The sequence below is a fragment of the Myotis brandtii genome, unplaced genomic scaffold (assembly GCF_000412655.1).
Source record: "Myotis brandtii unplaced genomic scaffold, ASM41265v1 scaffold274, whole genome shotgun sequence".
In the NCBI taxonomy this organism is placed as follows: domain Eukaryota; kingdom Metazoa; phylum Chordata; class Mammalia; order Chiroptera; family Vespertilionidae; genus Myotis; species Myotis brandtii.
This window is the reverse complement of record NW_005360425.1, coordinates 1,825,633-1,844,525: the sequence shown is the minus strand read 5'-3', so window position 1 is coordinate 1,844,525 and position 18,893 is coordinate 1,825,633. Positions and strand designations below refer to the sequence as shown.

General features: G+C 36.4%; 1 protein-coding gene across 3 annotated transcripts in view; it reads right to left on the bottom strand.

Moving 5' to 3' along the window:
• Positions 1 to 3,931: 3,931 nt before the first annotated feature.
• Positions 3,932 to 18,893, bottom strand: part of AGO3 (argonaute RISC catalytic component 3) — a 96,339-nt gene continuing 81,377 nt past the window's right edge. For all 3 annotated transcript variants that reach the window (XM_005868582.2, XM_005868583.2, XM_014541535.1), the window contains 3 exons: positions 13,784 to 13,885; positions 11,255 to 11,454; positions 3,932 to 10,676 (listed from right to left, as the gene is read on the bottom strand). In XM_005868582.2, the coding sequence (XP_005868644.1) occupies positions 10,568 to 10,676; positions 11,255 to 11,454; positions 13,784 to 13,885 (411 nt within the window). In that variant the 3' untranslated portion in view covers positions 3,932 to 10,567. The remainder of the gene's footprint in view (positions 10,677 to 11,254; positions 11,455 to 13,783; positions 13,886 to 18,893) is intronic.

Genomic DNA, 18,893 nt, shown 5'->3' with positions numbered 1-18,893 from the left:
AAATTTTTTACATATTTAAGAAAATATGTATCAGAATAGAAGTCACAAACCTTTTAAAGTTTAAGTTAAAGTTTAATTCATTAAAACCAGAAGCTATATTAAATTTTCCTTAATCTCTGTTGCAAGTTGAAATATTACTTCCAAGAATAATTTTATCACTTTCCTATCACATCATATTTCATATATATATTCTGTCCACACAATCACTCTATCACTAGCAAAACATTCTATGGCTAGAGATCATTCCTGCAGCATTAACACTTCAATCTTAATTCCCACTTAACCAAGTTCAGGTTTCTTTCAATCTATAGTAACTAAAGTTACATTCCAATGATTCTTATAATACCTTTTTGTTTTATCCTTCCCTTTATTAACAGTGTCTGTGTGGTGGTGGGGGGTGGGAACTGCACAATTCATAAATGGCATAAAACACTGATTACCTTACAAAACAGAATGGCCCTCAAGTAAATAAAAGAATGATATGTCAAAGGAAAAACTTTAGAACCCAAACATAAAAAAGTGCTCAGTCTTGCAATCAAGCTGTAACTTGTGGCATGTAATCCTCCTCCCCCAATTAAAATTTATTATTTTCTCATAGTAGAATCCTATATAAACTGCCTTTAAATACCTTTTCTTTTCTTTCTTTTTTTAAAGAGGAGAAAGGGGTTGTACCCTGGGCTAAGAAATAAGAAAGCTCCCGTAAAACTTTTAAAGAATCTAAGAGAGACAAACTATGAAACATTTCAGTTAGTGCTTGCTATTCCTGGCTTTTGATTTAGAAAAAGAGCATACAGGTCCTAGTTGGTGCAGCGCAACTGGGTGGGTGTTGTCCTGTGCACAGAAAGGTTGTCTGTTCTATTCCTGGTCAGGTCACATGCCAGGGTTGCAGGCTCGAGCCCCAGTAGGGGATATGTGGGAGGCAGGAGATCGCTATTTCTTTCTTCCTTCCTCTATCTCTAAAAATCAATAAAAATATATTAAAGAAAAAAAGAAAGAAAAAGAGCAGATGCACACTTGCAGGGCCATCATCAATACTCTGAGATCAATCACTTTCTGTCAAACGGAGATATTTGCAATGAATTACCATGGGAGAGCCAATCTATTGCTACCTAAAACCAAAGCTTCCTCTTGTTATGCTCCCTGGCCTGGGACCAAACTGAATCCATTAACCTGGTTGGACTGTGTACGTGAGGCAAAATTCCTCCTTCTACAGCCTACCAGTGTTTTTCCTAAACCTTTCATCCAAAGCATTTTTGTTACAGGAAAGACCACCTTGTCTGGAAAGGCCATGTTGATAGCAATGTCCTGGCTCTAGTTAAGGATAAATACTTCATTTGATTTCTTTATTATAATTCAGAAGCAACTGTGAGACATCTCAAATTTAACGAGGGTAGATGCAGTTTTACATCTGAGGCAACATGAAGTAAACAGGTTACAGAGGCATTCACTCTTCTTAGGTCTCTTCTGTAGGTTCAAATAACAACTTTTACAATGTGGTTTGAGAACTACACAAATATTAAACAACTGTAAGGTGTCTATGCAAGGATCCTAGCAAAGAAACTTTTCCCACCCCCCTCCCCCACTACATACTCTCACAATCCCATTAGTTCTTTACAAAGACCTCCTGCTTCCATAGGTTCTTATAATAAAGACTAGAGGCCCAGTGCATGAAATTCATGCACGGGTAGGGTCCCTAGGCCTGGCCTGCGTTCAGGGCCAATCAGGTTCCCTGCCTCCTCCTTCCCTTGCTCCCTCAGTGGCTGGCCACCACTGCTGGTCGCCCACCATGTTCTGCGCCACCCCCTGGTGGTCAGCACATGACATAGTGAGCGAGTGAACTCCTGGTCTCCCGGCTGAACTCCCAAGGGCACACTGCATATTAGCCTTTTATATATATAGAATATAGTCACACCTACAACATCTTTGTGGAGTCTTTCCTTCTTTGGTTCTAAAAATGTTATTAAAGGGCCAAATTAAAGGACTTCTCTGTTTGTCTGTCCTTCCAACTAAAGCCATAAAATATAAAGATGGAAAGATTTAGGCATTAAATACTAATCTCCCTCTCTGGCACAGCCTCTTAAGCTGAAAACATAAAATTATAGAGGTGCAGACAATTTTTGGAAATGAAAAACCCCCCACAGAGTTCTAATGACCAACACTCCCATCTGTTTTCTACTCATATAAGACTGTTCATGACAGTTCTTTTTGGGGATAAACTATTACTTAATGCACAAATATTCCTTTCTGAGGAAATAGACTGCAAACACGAACAAGTCACCCAGTACTTCACCACAGTTACTCACTACGGATGCCAGGTACCTTCATTTATGGAGCCAAACAGTTAAAAGAGCAAAATAAGCTCTATGTATGAGGTTCCCATAAGCTTTCAGAAGGAAAAAAAGAAAGAACTATTCTACTCAGGCTGCCTTAAAAATGTTGGTCTACAATTATATGCCTGCCAACCTCGGGCAATGCTGAAACATAATGAATAAAACTATTAAAATTACAAGCACAGTAAATATTAAGAGGGGGGCATAATGAAGTCTTTTAATAATAAAGTATTTTCTGACTGCTTGAAACGTATTTAGCTTTTATTTAGTAGCAACAAACTGCTATAATCAGAGTGCCAATCTTCAATTGTGGGAGTGGGGATGAAGTAGCTCAGACTAGTACAGAAAATGCAAAAAGAAACATGGCAAATGTGTATATGAAACCTCATGCTGACTCACTTTAAATTATAAAATTTTACGTAATATAAAAATAACGTTTTCCAAATTATAATTACTTGAAACTTTCTCACTTACCCCCTCTCAGTGGAAGAATAGGCTATATAGTTCATCAAAATGCCATACACTAAGCCCTGAGGATGGGGTAATGTTTATCTTCTAATCTCTTATAAAAAAATAAAAAAAAAAGGCTTCCAAGCAAAATCACAGTGTAAAAATACTATGGAGCCTGGCCGGTGTGGCTCAGTGGCTGAGTGTCAACCTTTGAACAGTTTGATACCCAGTCAGAGCACATACCAGCGTTGTGGGCTGGATCCTCAGTGAGATCATAGGAGGCAGCCAATCCATGATTCTCTCTCATCATTGATGTTTCTCTCTCTCCCTCTCCCTTCTTTTCTGAAATCAATAAAAATATATTAAAAAAAATACAGTGGAAATATTTTACCTGCTTTTCAATTGATTCATCCATAAATTATTTTTAATTTTTTAAAAAAATCTATTTTATTGATTTTTTTACAGAGAGGAAGGGAGAGGGATAGAGAGTTAGAAACATCGATCAGCTGCCTCCTGCACACCCCCCACTGGGGATGTGCCCGCAACCAAGGTACATGCCCTTGACTGGAATCAAACCCGGGACCCTTCAGTCCGCAGGCCAATGCTCTATCCACTGAGCCAAACCGGTCAGGCTATTTTTAAATTTTTAATGAACTGAAATACTACATTAATTAGTGTTTATCCCTAGCTCAACCTAGCCACTTAAACTCTGTTTCTTCTTTGATGTTTAGTGTTGAATATACCTAAAGCATGCTAGGGAAAAGATCAGGGTAGCAAAGTTTCCAAATAATATAATGGGGGGGGGGGGGGGGGGGGGGAGGGAGGAGAGAATCCCATTTCAAAGTCACTTATCAATGACTTCTGGCCTATAAAAATGGTATCATAATCCTAATGCTGGATGATATGACCATTTTAAGCAGTTTCAATGCAGCTGAAGTTAAAGAAATACAACACTCGTTTATTTGACAAGTTGCTCCAAAACTGCCGATCAGATCAAGTAAATCCAATCTGTTAGTGTTAGTTTGCTACTTAAGGGAAAGACATCTAACTTATAGAAAGGCCCCACTTCCCCTCCACATTTAGAAATCTGTCTAAAGACAGTCTTTAATGCCCATTATATAAACAACATTGAATAATTCTAAGTTAGAAAATAGTGTTAATGGTTTATTGGTAAAAATCCAAATTCTAGACTTTATAGAATTAGTAGTTTGGTTGGTATATTAACATTCCATCTTAATCTTTGCTAATAATATTACAAAGGAAGAAGAAAAGCTAGACATATTTATAAAAATAAAATACCTTAACATCTAAGCAAAATATGAAAGTTGCACACAAATTGCCAATAAATATAAACATTAGAATAATTAATATTAAAAAAATAAACTCATAATTGCTATTAAGACATTATAAAAATGAAGTTTAATGTGCATGCATATTTGCAAACAGACAGAACACTCCAAACAAACAATATAATTTTACTATCATTATTACATAATGCAGCATTGAAGGTTACTGAGGTGTAGTTTTTTTTGTTTTCAGTCTACTCCTTTTTGGAGAAATGCTCACCAAATTCATGAGCAAGAACTGGTTAGGGATCATTTACTGCTGTTTACTGTTCCTAGTCTGGGGGAAAATTGCTTTCTGGTAGATTACCAAATTTCTAATAAGTGTGAATGGTCCCGCTATTATCCTTCCTTTTACTTATTTCCCCCAAAGCCCAATTTTGCACGTTCTGTATCTAATGAACTGATCATACCCTTTTAGATGGACTGCCATCATTTTTCTTAGTTCCCCCATGCTAGAAAAAAGAGAGTAACTTAATCTTGATTCCTAAAACAGAAAACTTCCCTAAATATAGAGACATGATCATTTTACTTTTTCTCTTATAATGATTTCCATGACTTGGCTGTCCCTTTATAAGCAGTCTTCTTTAATAAAAAATATTTAGAAATGGTGGCCAATAGATATTTACAAAAGGGTCAGTCTATGCTGGGGGGAAAAAGAAAAGATAGCCTATGACATGTAATTCCTTTCCCTTTGGGCACTTGCTACTTCACCCATATTCTTGTTAAAAAGTTAAGCAGATTTGCTGTTTTATGTGCCTTACAGATTACCTTCAACACAGCTGAGAAATAAAAGCATTTAAAGTTTATTTTCAAACTTACAAAATATATTTGGTGAGCATTTACCTAGATACTTTACTGAATAAACGTTTTACTTCATTCCCTTGGACCAGATTCAGGACAACATATAACATTTATATGAAATTGTCACACTCTTGGAGTTCTAAAATATTTATTTTTAAAAGTTTTAGCCTCATGCTAGTTGAAAAATAAAAATCTATAGCACCATCTTCTGAAAAGGCACTTTCTAAGAACCGCCTTGCTTTAAAAAAAAATGATTAAAAAATTTAATACAGTGTTCACCCCAAAGAATACCTTTGTTTTACCCTAGATACAACATTAAATTTTGGATACTTCAGACATTGATTACAGAAAGGAAGAAAGACCAATGGCTGGGTATATGATTAGATAGGATTTTAATTTTGTCACACTGTTTGTTATCTGATATTTCAACAGGTTTCTCATTGGTAAATCTCAATCATCCATATTATATTTATTATCTATCTTTAATTCAATTAGAACCTTTAACTTACATACCTTAAGAGCAAAAGATTCTTGAGGCTTAATCAACAATGTAAAAATCTAGAGTACTATCTTTGATGGGTAAATAAAAATAAAATTCAACTAGTAGTAGATATTAGTACAAGCCTTGACAATAATATCTTAGTTAAAAAGAAATTATTTTAACTGACATGGGAACTTGTAAACTGAAATGTACCGTTTTTAAAAGTAGGAAAATGTAAAAATATTTTTCCTTTGTGGTATTTATAGATATATGACAAAGAGGAGGAGGAGGGGAGATGTTATTCTTCCTGGGAGTCAGCTTAGGTTTCACTAATCACAGTATAATTTCTAACAGTGCCACTGATCAAGAATTTTCTTAGTATAAGCAACAAGATTTTTTTGGAGAAAATTCTGACTTTCACATTTTGTAGTACTGATTTTACCAATTTTTCTTGGCTTATCTGTTGACTCCTATAGAATCACAAAAGTGCTTTATATGATTAAATGGGAGGGAAACAGGAAAATAAAGACAGAGTCTAGAGTCAAGGTTAGACTGCCACTTAGGAAGGCCTCACCTGATATAGTCTCCCAGCTATTATGATTGTAGCTTTAAAACAACCATGAATTCTCAAAAAGAATGAAAAGGATTAAAACTTCATAGGGATAAAAAGCCAAAATGAAGATGCTGGGCCAATGAATCTTGACTGATAACTCATAAAAGGTAATTTAAGTAGCAAGTTACTGTTCAGGCAAACTGTCTTTAAAAAGTATTCAATAGGGAAACATCTAAGATGATGAGTTAAGCAAATATTTAACTCCGGTTTTATGATACTGAATAAAAATTATGCAGAGCTGTGTTAAACTTCTTGGCAAAACATTACTATCAAGTTTGACATAGCAAGACTACAAAATATTCTAGCTAAATCCAAGTGGCTGGCTTCATTGCTTTCATAAAAATCATCACCCCTGGTAAATTCATGTCAGCATGTGAAACTCACCACATTCCTTGAATGACAGTCTCTAATTCCTAGCTTATAATCCATCTAATTACTTCAGATCTATTACTGCCACTCTGAGTGTTCACCTTTTCTTTAAACACCCAGATCCTTTGTCAGTCACTTCTACTTAATGACAACCCGGCTTTTATTTCCCTAGACATACCTTAGGTCTGTCATGATGTCTAGCATACTAAAATCCATTTTAGGATAAATATAAAAGTAAACATTAGGCAGTGGTGGGTCATCAGAGAACCTAGTTTGGAAAACTAGTATAGGACTTTACTAGTAGAAGGTCAGGAGTCCCTAAGCTAGAAGGAAGAGATGAATCTTTATCATGTGCCTTCCAGAACACCCAGTACATTCCTACTAGAATCCCTTCTAGACGCTCTTAAATAAATTAATAGGTTACAAATAGGAAGCTTTCCATAGAAGAAAATTTTTTTTTCTGAGAAACCTTTTGTTAAAAGGTAAAGTATTAAGAAAAAAATAAAGGGCATCTTTATTTCTGTGAAAATATGCCAAAACCAGTACTGAGGAGGTTGAGGTACCCTTTTTTCAAAATGCTAAAGTAAAAATCCATGTTTCGGCTAGAGGGGATCAATGGGGAAAAAAGGAGACATCTGTAATACTTTCAACAAATAAAGATAAATTAAAAAAGTAGTGTCCTGATATTAAATTGAAACTAAAATGGCAGCACCCTTTGTTATCATGATATTTCATGTTCTTAATCTTATTTAGAAAAAAAAAAAAAGAGAGTGGGGGAGGGGGTCTAACACTAGCCTTGAAACTTGCTCATCTCCTTATTGTTTAGTGCAGTAACTGTCAGACTCTACTTAAATAAATATAGCAGCTACAGTATTATAAATGTATGGTCCTCAATGCCAGTAACTTGCTACTGTAATATAATAACATGTAACAGCAATTTACACAGACTCATTTGCTATCCAGAGTATAATTAAACTCCCAACTTTTCTTCACATGAAAATCAATTATACCAGTTGCTGGCACTGACATTTTGAAGTCACTCCTACATCACAGAAAACAGCATTCATCATATAGTTAGTGAGCAAGGGCAGGAACAGAAAGGTCACTGTTCAGTTTCATGGCCATTAAATTCGAACAACCTTCTTCAAAAAATGAAAAAGATCAGGAATTCTACACCAGAAATGCAATAATTAAAACAAAAATCAAAAAGTTATTTGTCTCTTAGTCTTCTATCTTAAAACTCTTAAGTACAAGGTTTCTTGTAATTAAGTTTGACATACTAATTTGTTAGTAAGCATAGTAAGCAAAGTAAAAATATACTATACATACTTTTTCAAGTTAACCAACCTTAAACTATTAATGTTGAAACTGTAAGAAACCCTAAAAAAGAACTCACTTCAAAGGTAAAGGTTTATATTAAAAAAAATTTTTTCCCTTTGTAAAAGTCCTTCCAAATAGATTTAAATTATGGGCTTCACTCTAGCGCAAGTGAAATTAAGTAACTGAAAATTAGGTAAAGCAGGAAATAGGAATAGAACACAGTTCTTCCCTGGGCCCTAAAGTTTCCCACATGAATCTGTGTAACTCCCATTGATAAATGAAGATGTTTTCTCATACCGAGCAAGCACACAACAATCAAGTTTTTACCATCTAGAAAACACTATTTTCTTCTCTTGCCCATGTTCCTGACTACTATATTTAGTAAAATTTCAATGTAAAAACCCCCAAACACCTTGCTTTATAGGAATTTTTTGGAGGAGAGCAGGGAGGGTTGGGAGAAAAAATGTATATACTATACAAATATTACCTCGTGTAAAGAGCTTTGAAACAGTGTTGTAAATTGCATTTCAGACACTTCAATATAATAAACATACAAAATACAGTACTTTCTTAGTTTTCTGGTAGAGGGACAAAAGATTTCATAGCTATTGGAGGACATGGGCTCAGATTTTAGGCTCAAAATACAGTAAATTGGCAATTAAAAGTAGATTACAGGTAAGGGAGAAACTATAGAGCTAATCCATTCGTTTTCATAAACAGATGGAATTTTGAAAGGTTAACAACAATGCCCATTGAAAACAATCTGTAATATTTATACTCTAAACCAGTGCAAAAAAAATTAAAATGCAGATTTCATGTGTTACAAAGTGCAAAGCTCCCCTGAAACCAATGTTACTGGTGAACTTGGTTTTGACAGCTTAATGGTACTTTTTAATATCTTAAAGTGAAATCAATAAAACAAAAGTTTTGCAAAACTTTCCCCCACTTTCAGTGATTTAACTCATTTAAAATAATCCAAGCCCTAACTTCCTTTGTTACCATAACCCTAATTTTAAAAGGAAAGTTACACGTGATAAAATAGCAAAATTTTAAAAAAAGTATCACATTTTCCTGATTCATTTTAATAAATGAAAATGGGCACCTAAGCAGTATGATTCTTCAATAAACATGATTTATCTCCAAAGAATTTAAATACCTTCTAAATCCTAATCTATTCATGATCATTTCTTAATTAAAGTTCAATTTTATTTTTAATATTTAAGGTCAGATTCATTTAGGATATTAATTTCCTTCATTTTCATTATGATTTTTAAAGACATGCTTTAGACTTGAAAATTACAAAACTTTCCTTCTGAAATTAAGGCTGTATTACTTTGCTCTTTTAAAATCATGTATGTGCCTGCTTCTCCCACTATCTGTGGTAAAGATGTCAAACAGCTTTCCTTTAAAACTGCTTATTGCACTAAAAGATAGCAAAAACAAATTGTCAGTTCTTAAAATAAACATGATTATATTTCTATAAAAGATGTTGCCAATACAGTTCTATAATTATTAAAGCACTATTCTAATAAATATAAAAGAAAAGGAAGCTATGCTTCAAAATACATACATATATGTTTATATATATACACACACATATATATATAAAAATATATATATGGAAATCACATTAATGTATGAGAGGCAGCAAGTAAAATAGCAAAAAAAATATTTTTTAAAAAACCTCAACCCCTTCTTTTTCTCCATCCAATTTCAGAGGCCTCACCCTACAGAGTTTCAATCATTTAAAATATTTACTCTTTGTAAAAGCTTCAAAAATTTCCATGTATAACACATAGAAACAGAAGGAGAATACTTATCACTCATAGAAAGAGTTATAACTTCTGACAGGGTTTTATATTTATAGCAGCTTTAACAAACTCACTAGAGAAGAAAGAACAGTTTAGGTTGCTACTGCTTATGTATACATTGCACAAATGGCAAATATAAGTTCAGAGCAGGAGGGGACAGACACAGACTCTCATAAAAACACACACACACACACACACACACACACACACACAATAATTTTGCTTCTTAAGAAAGCAATATCAAGAGTTGAGGACTCAGAATTGTGTATGAATCAAGAGACAGGAGTAGGTGTGCAAAATAAAAATAAAAGTCTAGTTTGCCATGCTTCATATTCAAATGAACCAGATACATGAACATTTGAGTATCACTGGTAGCATTAAGGAAAAAAAATGTAGATGATGAGGCAAGGGAGGTGGAGCAAGAAATAAAAGTGGTGGTGAGAGGATAATAAAAGGGAAAGAAATTTCCCAATGGAATGAACTATAAAATATATACAAAGAACATATATATCTATTATCAATGCAGATCCAGATATATATGCATATGAAGTATACATGTATACACTTAAAGTATACACAGATACTTTACAAGAATACACGAATGCACATTAATTTTGTTGCACACATAATTGTGAACAATCACTGATTATTCATGTAGGTGTGTTTTTTTAAAACCATTATTCACCTTTTCTTTCTTTCTTTTCCTTTTTTTTTTTTTTGCAAAGATAGTTGTGCTGCCAAGCAACTTGAGGTAAAGGCATTAAAAGGGTTACACTACAAGAAAGTGAAAACAAAACAATGGCGATACTTCCTACAGGAGACCGCACAAAAAAGCAGTTGGCTGGTTTCATATTGCATAATGGTGCTGTGTCCCTTGACAAAGTAAACAATCTTCCTTGTATCAACATAAAAATCAGACCCTGGTCCCCACAGTGTTGGTTTCTGTATGGCTGGAGGCATTCCCACTCAATGGACTCCACTGGAAACATACGGTGTATGTCAATTCATCTTTCAATTGTTCATCTCAGAGAATATTCTCGGACTTTTTAAGCAAAGTACATTGTGCGTAAGGTATCTTGGTGAATCTGTACAGCCTTGGCAAGAGCTTGTGGATCTCGCCCATTGCTCTGTCCTGAAACGTGACTTCCTTCAGCACTGTAAGAGAATTGGCAATGAACACACAAACAAACCCTATCCTGATGTAATAATTCTGAACACTATTATTTGTTGTAGAAAATTTCACAAATATTTTTAGGAATAGAGGCTGGTATAATCTTACATGTCTATCACCCAGCTTCAATAATTAACTCATGGTCAATTTTACTTCTCTCACTTGCTCAGGATTATTTAGAAGCAAATCCAAGACATCCTATAATTTTGTTGTTATATATCACTTTTATCATCAACAATCTTTCACTTGAGTTAATCTGATAAAGCAAGTAAGTCACTGTATCATTCTATTACTAATAAGCCTAGACTGCACATTTTAATGGGAACCCTTATCTCGGGCAGTCAGTTCTGACTATCACTGCTTTTCATATGACCACTGACTCCTCTAGTAGGTCATGGAACTTTAATTCTAAATGGCAGTTCTTTATGGCAAATAGAGAGCCACATACTTATATGGAACCACATATTTACATGGAAACAAAGAAATGTCCCAAGAAAATCCTAATATGTAGGCCATATGTGAATTTGGGTAAAAATCTGTATTTGTTACGCTTTTATATTACCTGTCATGTTCTTTGTCTACGAGATGATATCTGGCTCTGAATGCCACCAGGTGAGCATAATACGCTGGTGCAGGTATAGAAACAGATCGTGTACAGCGCACATAGGTGTGGCAGAGCTGGTAAGTTAGCAGCTGAAGTTCATCTGCAGTAAAGCAGTTATCATCCCATAAAACATGGTAGTGTGAAGGACGGCTGGTACCCTATAGAGAAGGCAATGACATATTCTGTTGATTTCTAAACTTTTAAATAAATATTTAGCATAGACGAAGTTATACAAAAAGTCAGCTTTCTACAACAGTAAAACATATTCTAATTTAATAATGGATTTAAAAAAACATTTAGTTGGTTCTGGGTGTACATCCAAAAAAAGTGAAAGCAGGGACTTGAACAGTTATTATACACCTATGTTCAAAAGCAGCATTAGCCTAAAGATGGAAGCAACCCAAGTGTCCATTAATAGATGAATGGATAAACAATATGTGGTATATACATTTAATGGAATATTATTATTCAGGCTTAAAAAGGAAGAAAAGTCTGACACATACTACAACATGGATGAACCTTGATGACATTATGTTAAATGAAATACACCAGTTACAAAAAGACAAATATTATATGATTCACTGATATAAGGTACCTGGAGTAGTCAAATTCATGGAGATAGAAAGAAGAATGGTGAGGCTGGAGAAAGGGGGAATGAGGAGTTAGTGTTTAATAGGGACACACTGTCAGGAAAGATGAAAAAATTCTTCAGATAGATGGTGATAGAGCTGCATAACAATGTGAATGTAATTAATGCACTGGAATTGTATACTTAAATATGATTAAAATGCTAATTGTATGTTATGTATATTTTACCACAGTAAAAACACCAGAACATTTACTTGAGCTTTTATGTATTAGTTACTATGTTAGGTAATACGGACTCAAAGAAAAACAAAGTAAAACATTTCCTGTCTTTTGGAAAACATAATTTGTAAAGGACTAGAGGAGACAGAGCATCGACAATTATAAAACAAGTAATAAGTGGCTATAAGACGTGGCACTCAATCCTGTATGAGAATACCAAGGCAAGTGATTGTGGAAGTAAGCCTGATTCTTCACCAAGTGGGGAATGAGTGGGATTTGGCCTTTATGTTGAGGTTAGTGAGGAGACACTAGAATGCACGGGGGGCATAATAATTCCTGGTGTATTTGGGGAATGGCTACCAGACCAGTATGAACAGAGTCTGGCACAGGAAGGGAAAAAGATGAAGATGAAAAGAACATTTGGAATCAGACTGAATGACATGCTTAAGAATTGCAGCGAAAGCATTATTTTTATTTTTTTTTTACAGTTTTTAGGTGTGATGAGATTGGGGTTTTCTAAAAGTAACATCAGCAATAATATGGAGGATGGATTAGAAACAGGAAGAGACTGAAAGCAAAAAGAGCAGTTAGGAGGCTGTTGCAATAATTCTGGTGTGAGATAATGAAGGTATGAACTAAGGAAAGGGCAGTGGCAAAGGTGTAAAGGAGAAAGATTAGCTCATACTTTAACAAATATTTGTTTGTTAGACACTGTGCAAGATTTTGGGGATAAAACTCAAATTATTATCAAATATACCCCCCAAATTACAGGTTTATAATGCCTATATAATGTATTATACATTCACACACATTCAATATTAGGTAATCGCTCACTATATGCCATGTCCTGTATAAAGTGCCAGGCACACAGTAATGAATAAGACACATTCCAGAGATGAGGCAGGTAATGTATAAATAAAATCATCAGAAATTGGGCTATAAGGAGAATTAAAGTTTTTGGTTAAGTACATTGGGGAAATATTCCTGTCTTGAAGATTCATTTGCATTATCAGTAATATCCAAAAGTTCTAAAGTAAAAAAATCTTATTTATTTCCAAAATTTATTGAACAGAGAAATCCTTTTTTCTCCTCTGTGGTATTTACAGCAGTAGTGTTTCTTGGTATACATGGTAAATATGTACTCTAATAATATAGATTTTTATTTCTAGAAGGTCCTTTTAACTTTATTTTTAACTACCCTCCATGAAAACGTACAACATTGATTGTAAAGAGGAGCAGGTATAAGAACATAGATAAATGAGTGGGACAAGAATTTTAAAGCTGTAAGAATGAAACTGGGGTTAGTGTATGTGAGATGTATATATATATATAAAGCTTTAAGATACAGCTATACAGTAAGGTACATCTTCTTGAAATTTCTACTTTAATCAATTGCCAGCAGCCTAAAACAGTTTTGGGCTACATTCTCTCAGACATCTAGGAATACAGATTCACTCTGTGCTGCTGGGATGTTTAAGAAGCACTGAATTAAATAGACGTAAGTCCCTCTTAAAGTAAGAAAGGGGAAGACATTTACCTACTGAAAATTTCATCTAATTTCATGCGGAAACAATTTGGAGTGCATAAAAGGTTACTTTCCCTTTTCCTGACATTAAAAAAATATATACATATTAATGGGAGTTCCTGAATTAAAACATTTCATCCAAAGTGTAGGCTTACCTGTATTCCAGCATGACTACAGAGGTAAAAATCAAACTCATATGGGTGTGTAATGTCTGTATCAACTGTTGTTCCAGCTGGGATATTGCCACTTCTTCCAACCTGGATTTGTTTGGTCAAAGTTTAAACAAAAAAGACAAATGTAAACAATGTGTCTGAAGGCACTTTTAAAAATGTATAAATATATAGGGTGATCCCACAATTCACTACTTTCAACTTGATATATTACGTAAGCAGGCATTAAGAGCAGACCTTATTCTAGTCCTGGTTCCTATTCTTAAATGTTGCTGAGAGTGAGAGATGATAAACAACAAAGAGTTATTAGTCTCTACTATATGCTTAGCTGGTGGTAGTGGATCCCAGTATGGGTGGAAGACCTAAAAATTTTTTTTTTCAAGTTACGTTAAGTGCTCTAATTTATGATACCTGTGCATAGCCGGTACTCTCTAATGTGTAATTTATGAAAATTAGCTCTTTCCTTGTTGAACACTGTATTTTTAGAGAGAAAGAATGCTGAAAACAACATCAACAATAATCACCATTTGTTAACCATTTTTATGTTGGGTACTTTACATACATTATTTCTAAGCCTGGTAATTCTGCCAGTTAGGCACTATTCCCCTTTGTTTGGGGAAACTAAGGCTCAGGACTATAAAATAATTTGCTCACTAGCATACAATAAAGGGCAGAATTGGGAGTCAAACACAGAAACGAGTGCAAAGGCCCTTCTCCTTTTATTTTATACTAGCAGTTTCAGTATTTTATAAGGAAACATGATTCTCCCTAAGTAGATATGTGAATGAAATGGTTCAAAATAATGAAAGGCTCCTATTAAAACACTTTCAAATACATATATATACTCACCTCCACCTCCTTATACCTAACACATTTGAAATCATGAACTAACATTATTTCTGCCATGTGAGGTAGTGGCTTGAGTCACAGCCATGTAGACCAACCAGTTAGCCTCTACCAAGCACAAAACAAAGAAAACAGTTCATAATCTACTAAATTATGCTGATTCATTACACATAAATTTAATTAATACATGTAAAAAGTTTTACTCTATTTATTTAATACATTTTATTGATTTCTTTACAGAGAGGAAGGGAGAGGGATAGAGAGTTAGAAACATCGATGAGAGAGAAGCATCTATCAGCTGCCTCCTGCACACCGCCTACTGGGGATGTGCCCGCAACCCAGGCACGTGCCCTTGACTGGAATCGAACCTGGGCCCCTTCAGTCCGCAGGCCAACACTCTATCCACTGAGCCAAACCAGTTAGGGCAAGTTTTACTCTATTTAGAGAGGTAGCAGAATGCTTGTGTTCACATCACTGCTCTACCAGTTTCTAGTTGTGCGATCATGGTATTTTACTTAACTGTGCCTCTGTTTCCTCATTTATAACTAGAGGCCCAGTACACGAAATTCATGCATGGGTAGGGTCCCTAGGCCTGGCCGGTGATCAGGACCGATTAGGTTCCCTGCCTCCCTATGTCTTTCTTCCCTCGCCACCCACTTGCCACAGCATCATTTCCCCTGCCTCCTCCTCTCCTCGCTCCCTCAGTGCCCAGCCACCACTGGTCACCCATCATGTTCCACGCTGCCCCCTGGTGGTCAGTGCACACCAGAGCGAGCAATTGAATTCCTGGTCTTCCGGTCAAACTCCCGAGGGGACACTTAGCATATTAGCCTTTTATATATATAGATGATCTCTAATCTACAAGGTGTCCCAAAAAATGTATACATGCTTTAACAGCTGATCGCTAGTAAATAAACATAAAATGTATCCAAATAAACACTGCCTTTATAATTATTCAAAGTGTGTACTAATATATATATATATTTTTGGGATACCCTATATTATCAGTAGTATTTAGAGCAAAACTAAAAGAGAAGCAAACAAATGGAGGACTGGCATAAACTAAACATCAGGTGCCAGTAATCATTAAATTTAACTTAGTTTTTCCCTATTCCTACTTTTTAAAAAAAATATATTTCTTTATTGATTTCAGAGAAGAAGGGAGAAGGAGAGAGAGATAGAAACATCAATTATGAGAGAGAATCATTGATCGGCTGCCTCCTGCACATCCCCTACTGGGAATCGAGCCCGCAACCCAGGCATGTGCCCTTGGCCGGGATCGAACCTGGGACCTTCAGTCCCCAGGCTGACGCTCTACCCACTAAGCCAAGCCGGCTAGGGCCCTATTCCTACTTTTAAAGAAACATTTGATTTTCTAGGTGCAGAAATATACCTAGTAATTTGGGGTCAAAGGCCTTTAACAATCTGGCCATAATAAAACTATCACTACTGCTATTAAAGAGGTGGTATTTCACTGTGAGAAGGGGTATACCACTCTGGAGACAGAATGCCTGATTTGAATCCTAGCTCTACTAATTACCAGCTTTATAACCATGGGAGGTTATTTAACTGCCATGTGACAGTTTCCTCCTGTAGAAAATGGGGATAATAGTAAGTATCTCATAGCGTTGTTTACGAAGATCAAATGAGTCCAATTTATAAAAAATACCTCAAACAATACCCAACTATTATTCTTTTTCTCTATTATTAGCAGCATCACCACCACACATGATAACTAGCTAACCTTTATTGAGTGCTAAGTATGTGCCAAGCACCATTCTTAATGTATTACATATTTTAAGTTATTTAGTCCTCTCAACAATCCAAATAAGGTAAATATTAATATGACCCAAACCTTTTTGAGAAAGATACAGGCACAGCAGTGTTAAGCTACTTGCCCAAACTTACATAGTGAGAGTAACCAAAGACCAAATATACACCAAAGATAAGACACACTCCTCTCTCTCTCTCTCAGTCTTTTCTACTGAACCCTTTCCCAAGGGGACACAGACACTAGTAATCTTAGATTTCTCTGTTATAAGGTTAGCAGGATGGGGGGCAGAGCACTGGAAATGACAGTAAGACTGCTACTTGCCTATGTTACACACAGACCAGAAGACCTATTTCCCCCCAGGTATTTATACCACCTTCCCCTTCCTAATTATAAAAATACATCTACACAATGGAATTCTATGCTGCTGTAAAAAAGAAGGAATTCTTACCATTTGCAACAGCATGGATGGAACTAGAGAAAATTATGCTAAGTGAAGTAAGCCAGTCAGAGAAAGATAAATATCACATGATCTCACCCATTTGTGGAATATGATGAACAACATAAACTGATGAACAAAAATAGAACCAGAGACATAGAAGCATTGAACAGACTGTACAACGTATAAGGGAAGGCCGGGGATGAGGGGGTAAGAGACCAACCAAAGGACTTGTATGCATGCATATGAGCAAAACCAATGGACACAGACAGTGGGGGTGGGGGTGTGAGGGCTTGTGCTTGGGGGAGGAGGTGGCAGGGGAGAGGTCAATGGGGGGAAAAAGGAGACTCATGTAATGCTTTAAACAATAAAGAATTAAAAAAAAGAGAAAGAAATCACCTTACCATTCCTATCTAGCTATTCTGAAAAATCAGGAATGAGTATGAGTATTTAATCATTGAATATGATCAAATTCTTCTACAATGCCTATGAAATAATAGTGCTTTTTCATACTTTAATTTTGCTGTGATACATTTTACTCATTTTCAGAAATAAAGGTAATTTGATCATCAAAAAAATACATAGTCACATTATAAAATACAGAAGGGAGACAACCAAGATGGCGGCATAGGTTAACACCTGAACTTGCTGCCGCGCACAACCACATTAAAACTACAACTAAAAGACAAAACGACTATCATCCAGAACCACAGGAAGGCTGGCTGAGTGGAAATTCTACAACTAGAAGGAAAGAGAAAAGCGCATTAAGTCTGGTAGGAGGTGCAGAGGTGTGGAAATGTGGAGGTACGGAGGCACACACGAAAGGGGCTGGAGCTGGGTACGCTGTTGTCTTTTTCAATCGGGAGGGAGATAAAAGCTCCAGACTGCTCTGAACTCCAGTTCTGGATGAGAATCTGGGGACCCAGACTCATATGGAGAGAAACTGGACTGTCTGGCATCAGGCCGGAATGTGAGGGCGGCTTTCTCGCCGAGGTGCTTGCAGTGGTCATTGTCCCTGCACGGGGCTGCGGGACAGAGAGACCCTGGGACCTCTCTGAGGCAGAGCAGATTGGCAGCCATTGCTATTTGCTCTGCCCTGGTGATTCCCTGAGACCCCACCCCACCCAATTTACAACCCCACCCAAGCTATGCGCAGAGGCTTTTGCCTATGAATGGCCTGGCCTTTCTCCACCTAAAAACGTGTCAAACTGCAGCTGGGTCAGAGAACCCCAAAGCTTCCAAAAGAAGGCCTAAGGCTCGTAGGCAGCCCGCATTGCTTCACAGCTGTGCCTCATTTGGGCACCTCCAAACCCCAAACAAAGAGGAGGAATCTGCAGATCTCTCTGTAGTTCCTGCTGGGTGGCCTCAGGCAGTGGGTGACTTTGCACCTCCTTATAGAGATCCAAGAGCCAGTGTACCCAGTGGTCAGAGTGAGACCATCCAGATTACAACTCTTCACATCCATAAGAGACACACTCAGGGGGCAGACTCAGTGAGCACCAAAGCCCCATTGAAGCAAGTCCTGCCCCATAAGGGTGTCTCCAACACAGAAATTCTCCCATTGTAGACACAACTGGTCCTCACGGCCAATTGGCCTGGAGGTCAATTCCTCCCAGTGATACCAACAGCAATCAAGGCTTACCTACAACAAGACTGTGCACACAGCCCACAAAGGGGTGCACCAAGAGTGTCCACCTCAGGTGATTGGGGAGGCCAAGCCACTGGGCCCTATAGGACACCTACCACACAAGGCCATTATCAACTCAAGGAGACTTAGCAGCTACCCAGTACATAGAAACAAACACAGGGAAGCATCCAAAATGCGAAGACAAAGAAACATGTCACAAGTGAAAGAAATGGAAGAAAGCAAAATACTGGATATAGAGTTCAAAACCACAGTTATAAGGTTTCTCAAGAATCTTCTAGAAACCTCTGAGGAACTTAGTGAGACTTTCAAGGATCTTAGTGAGAATGCCAAAAAAAAAAAAGGAAAAGGACCAGTCAGAAATTAAGCATGCACTGACTGAAATAAAGAGTAA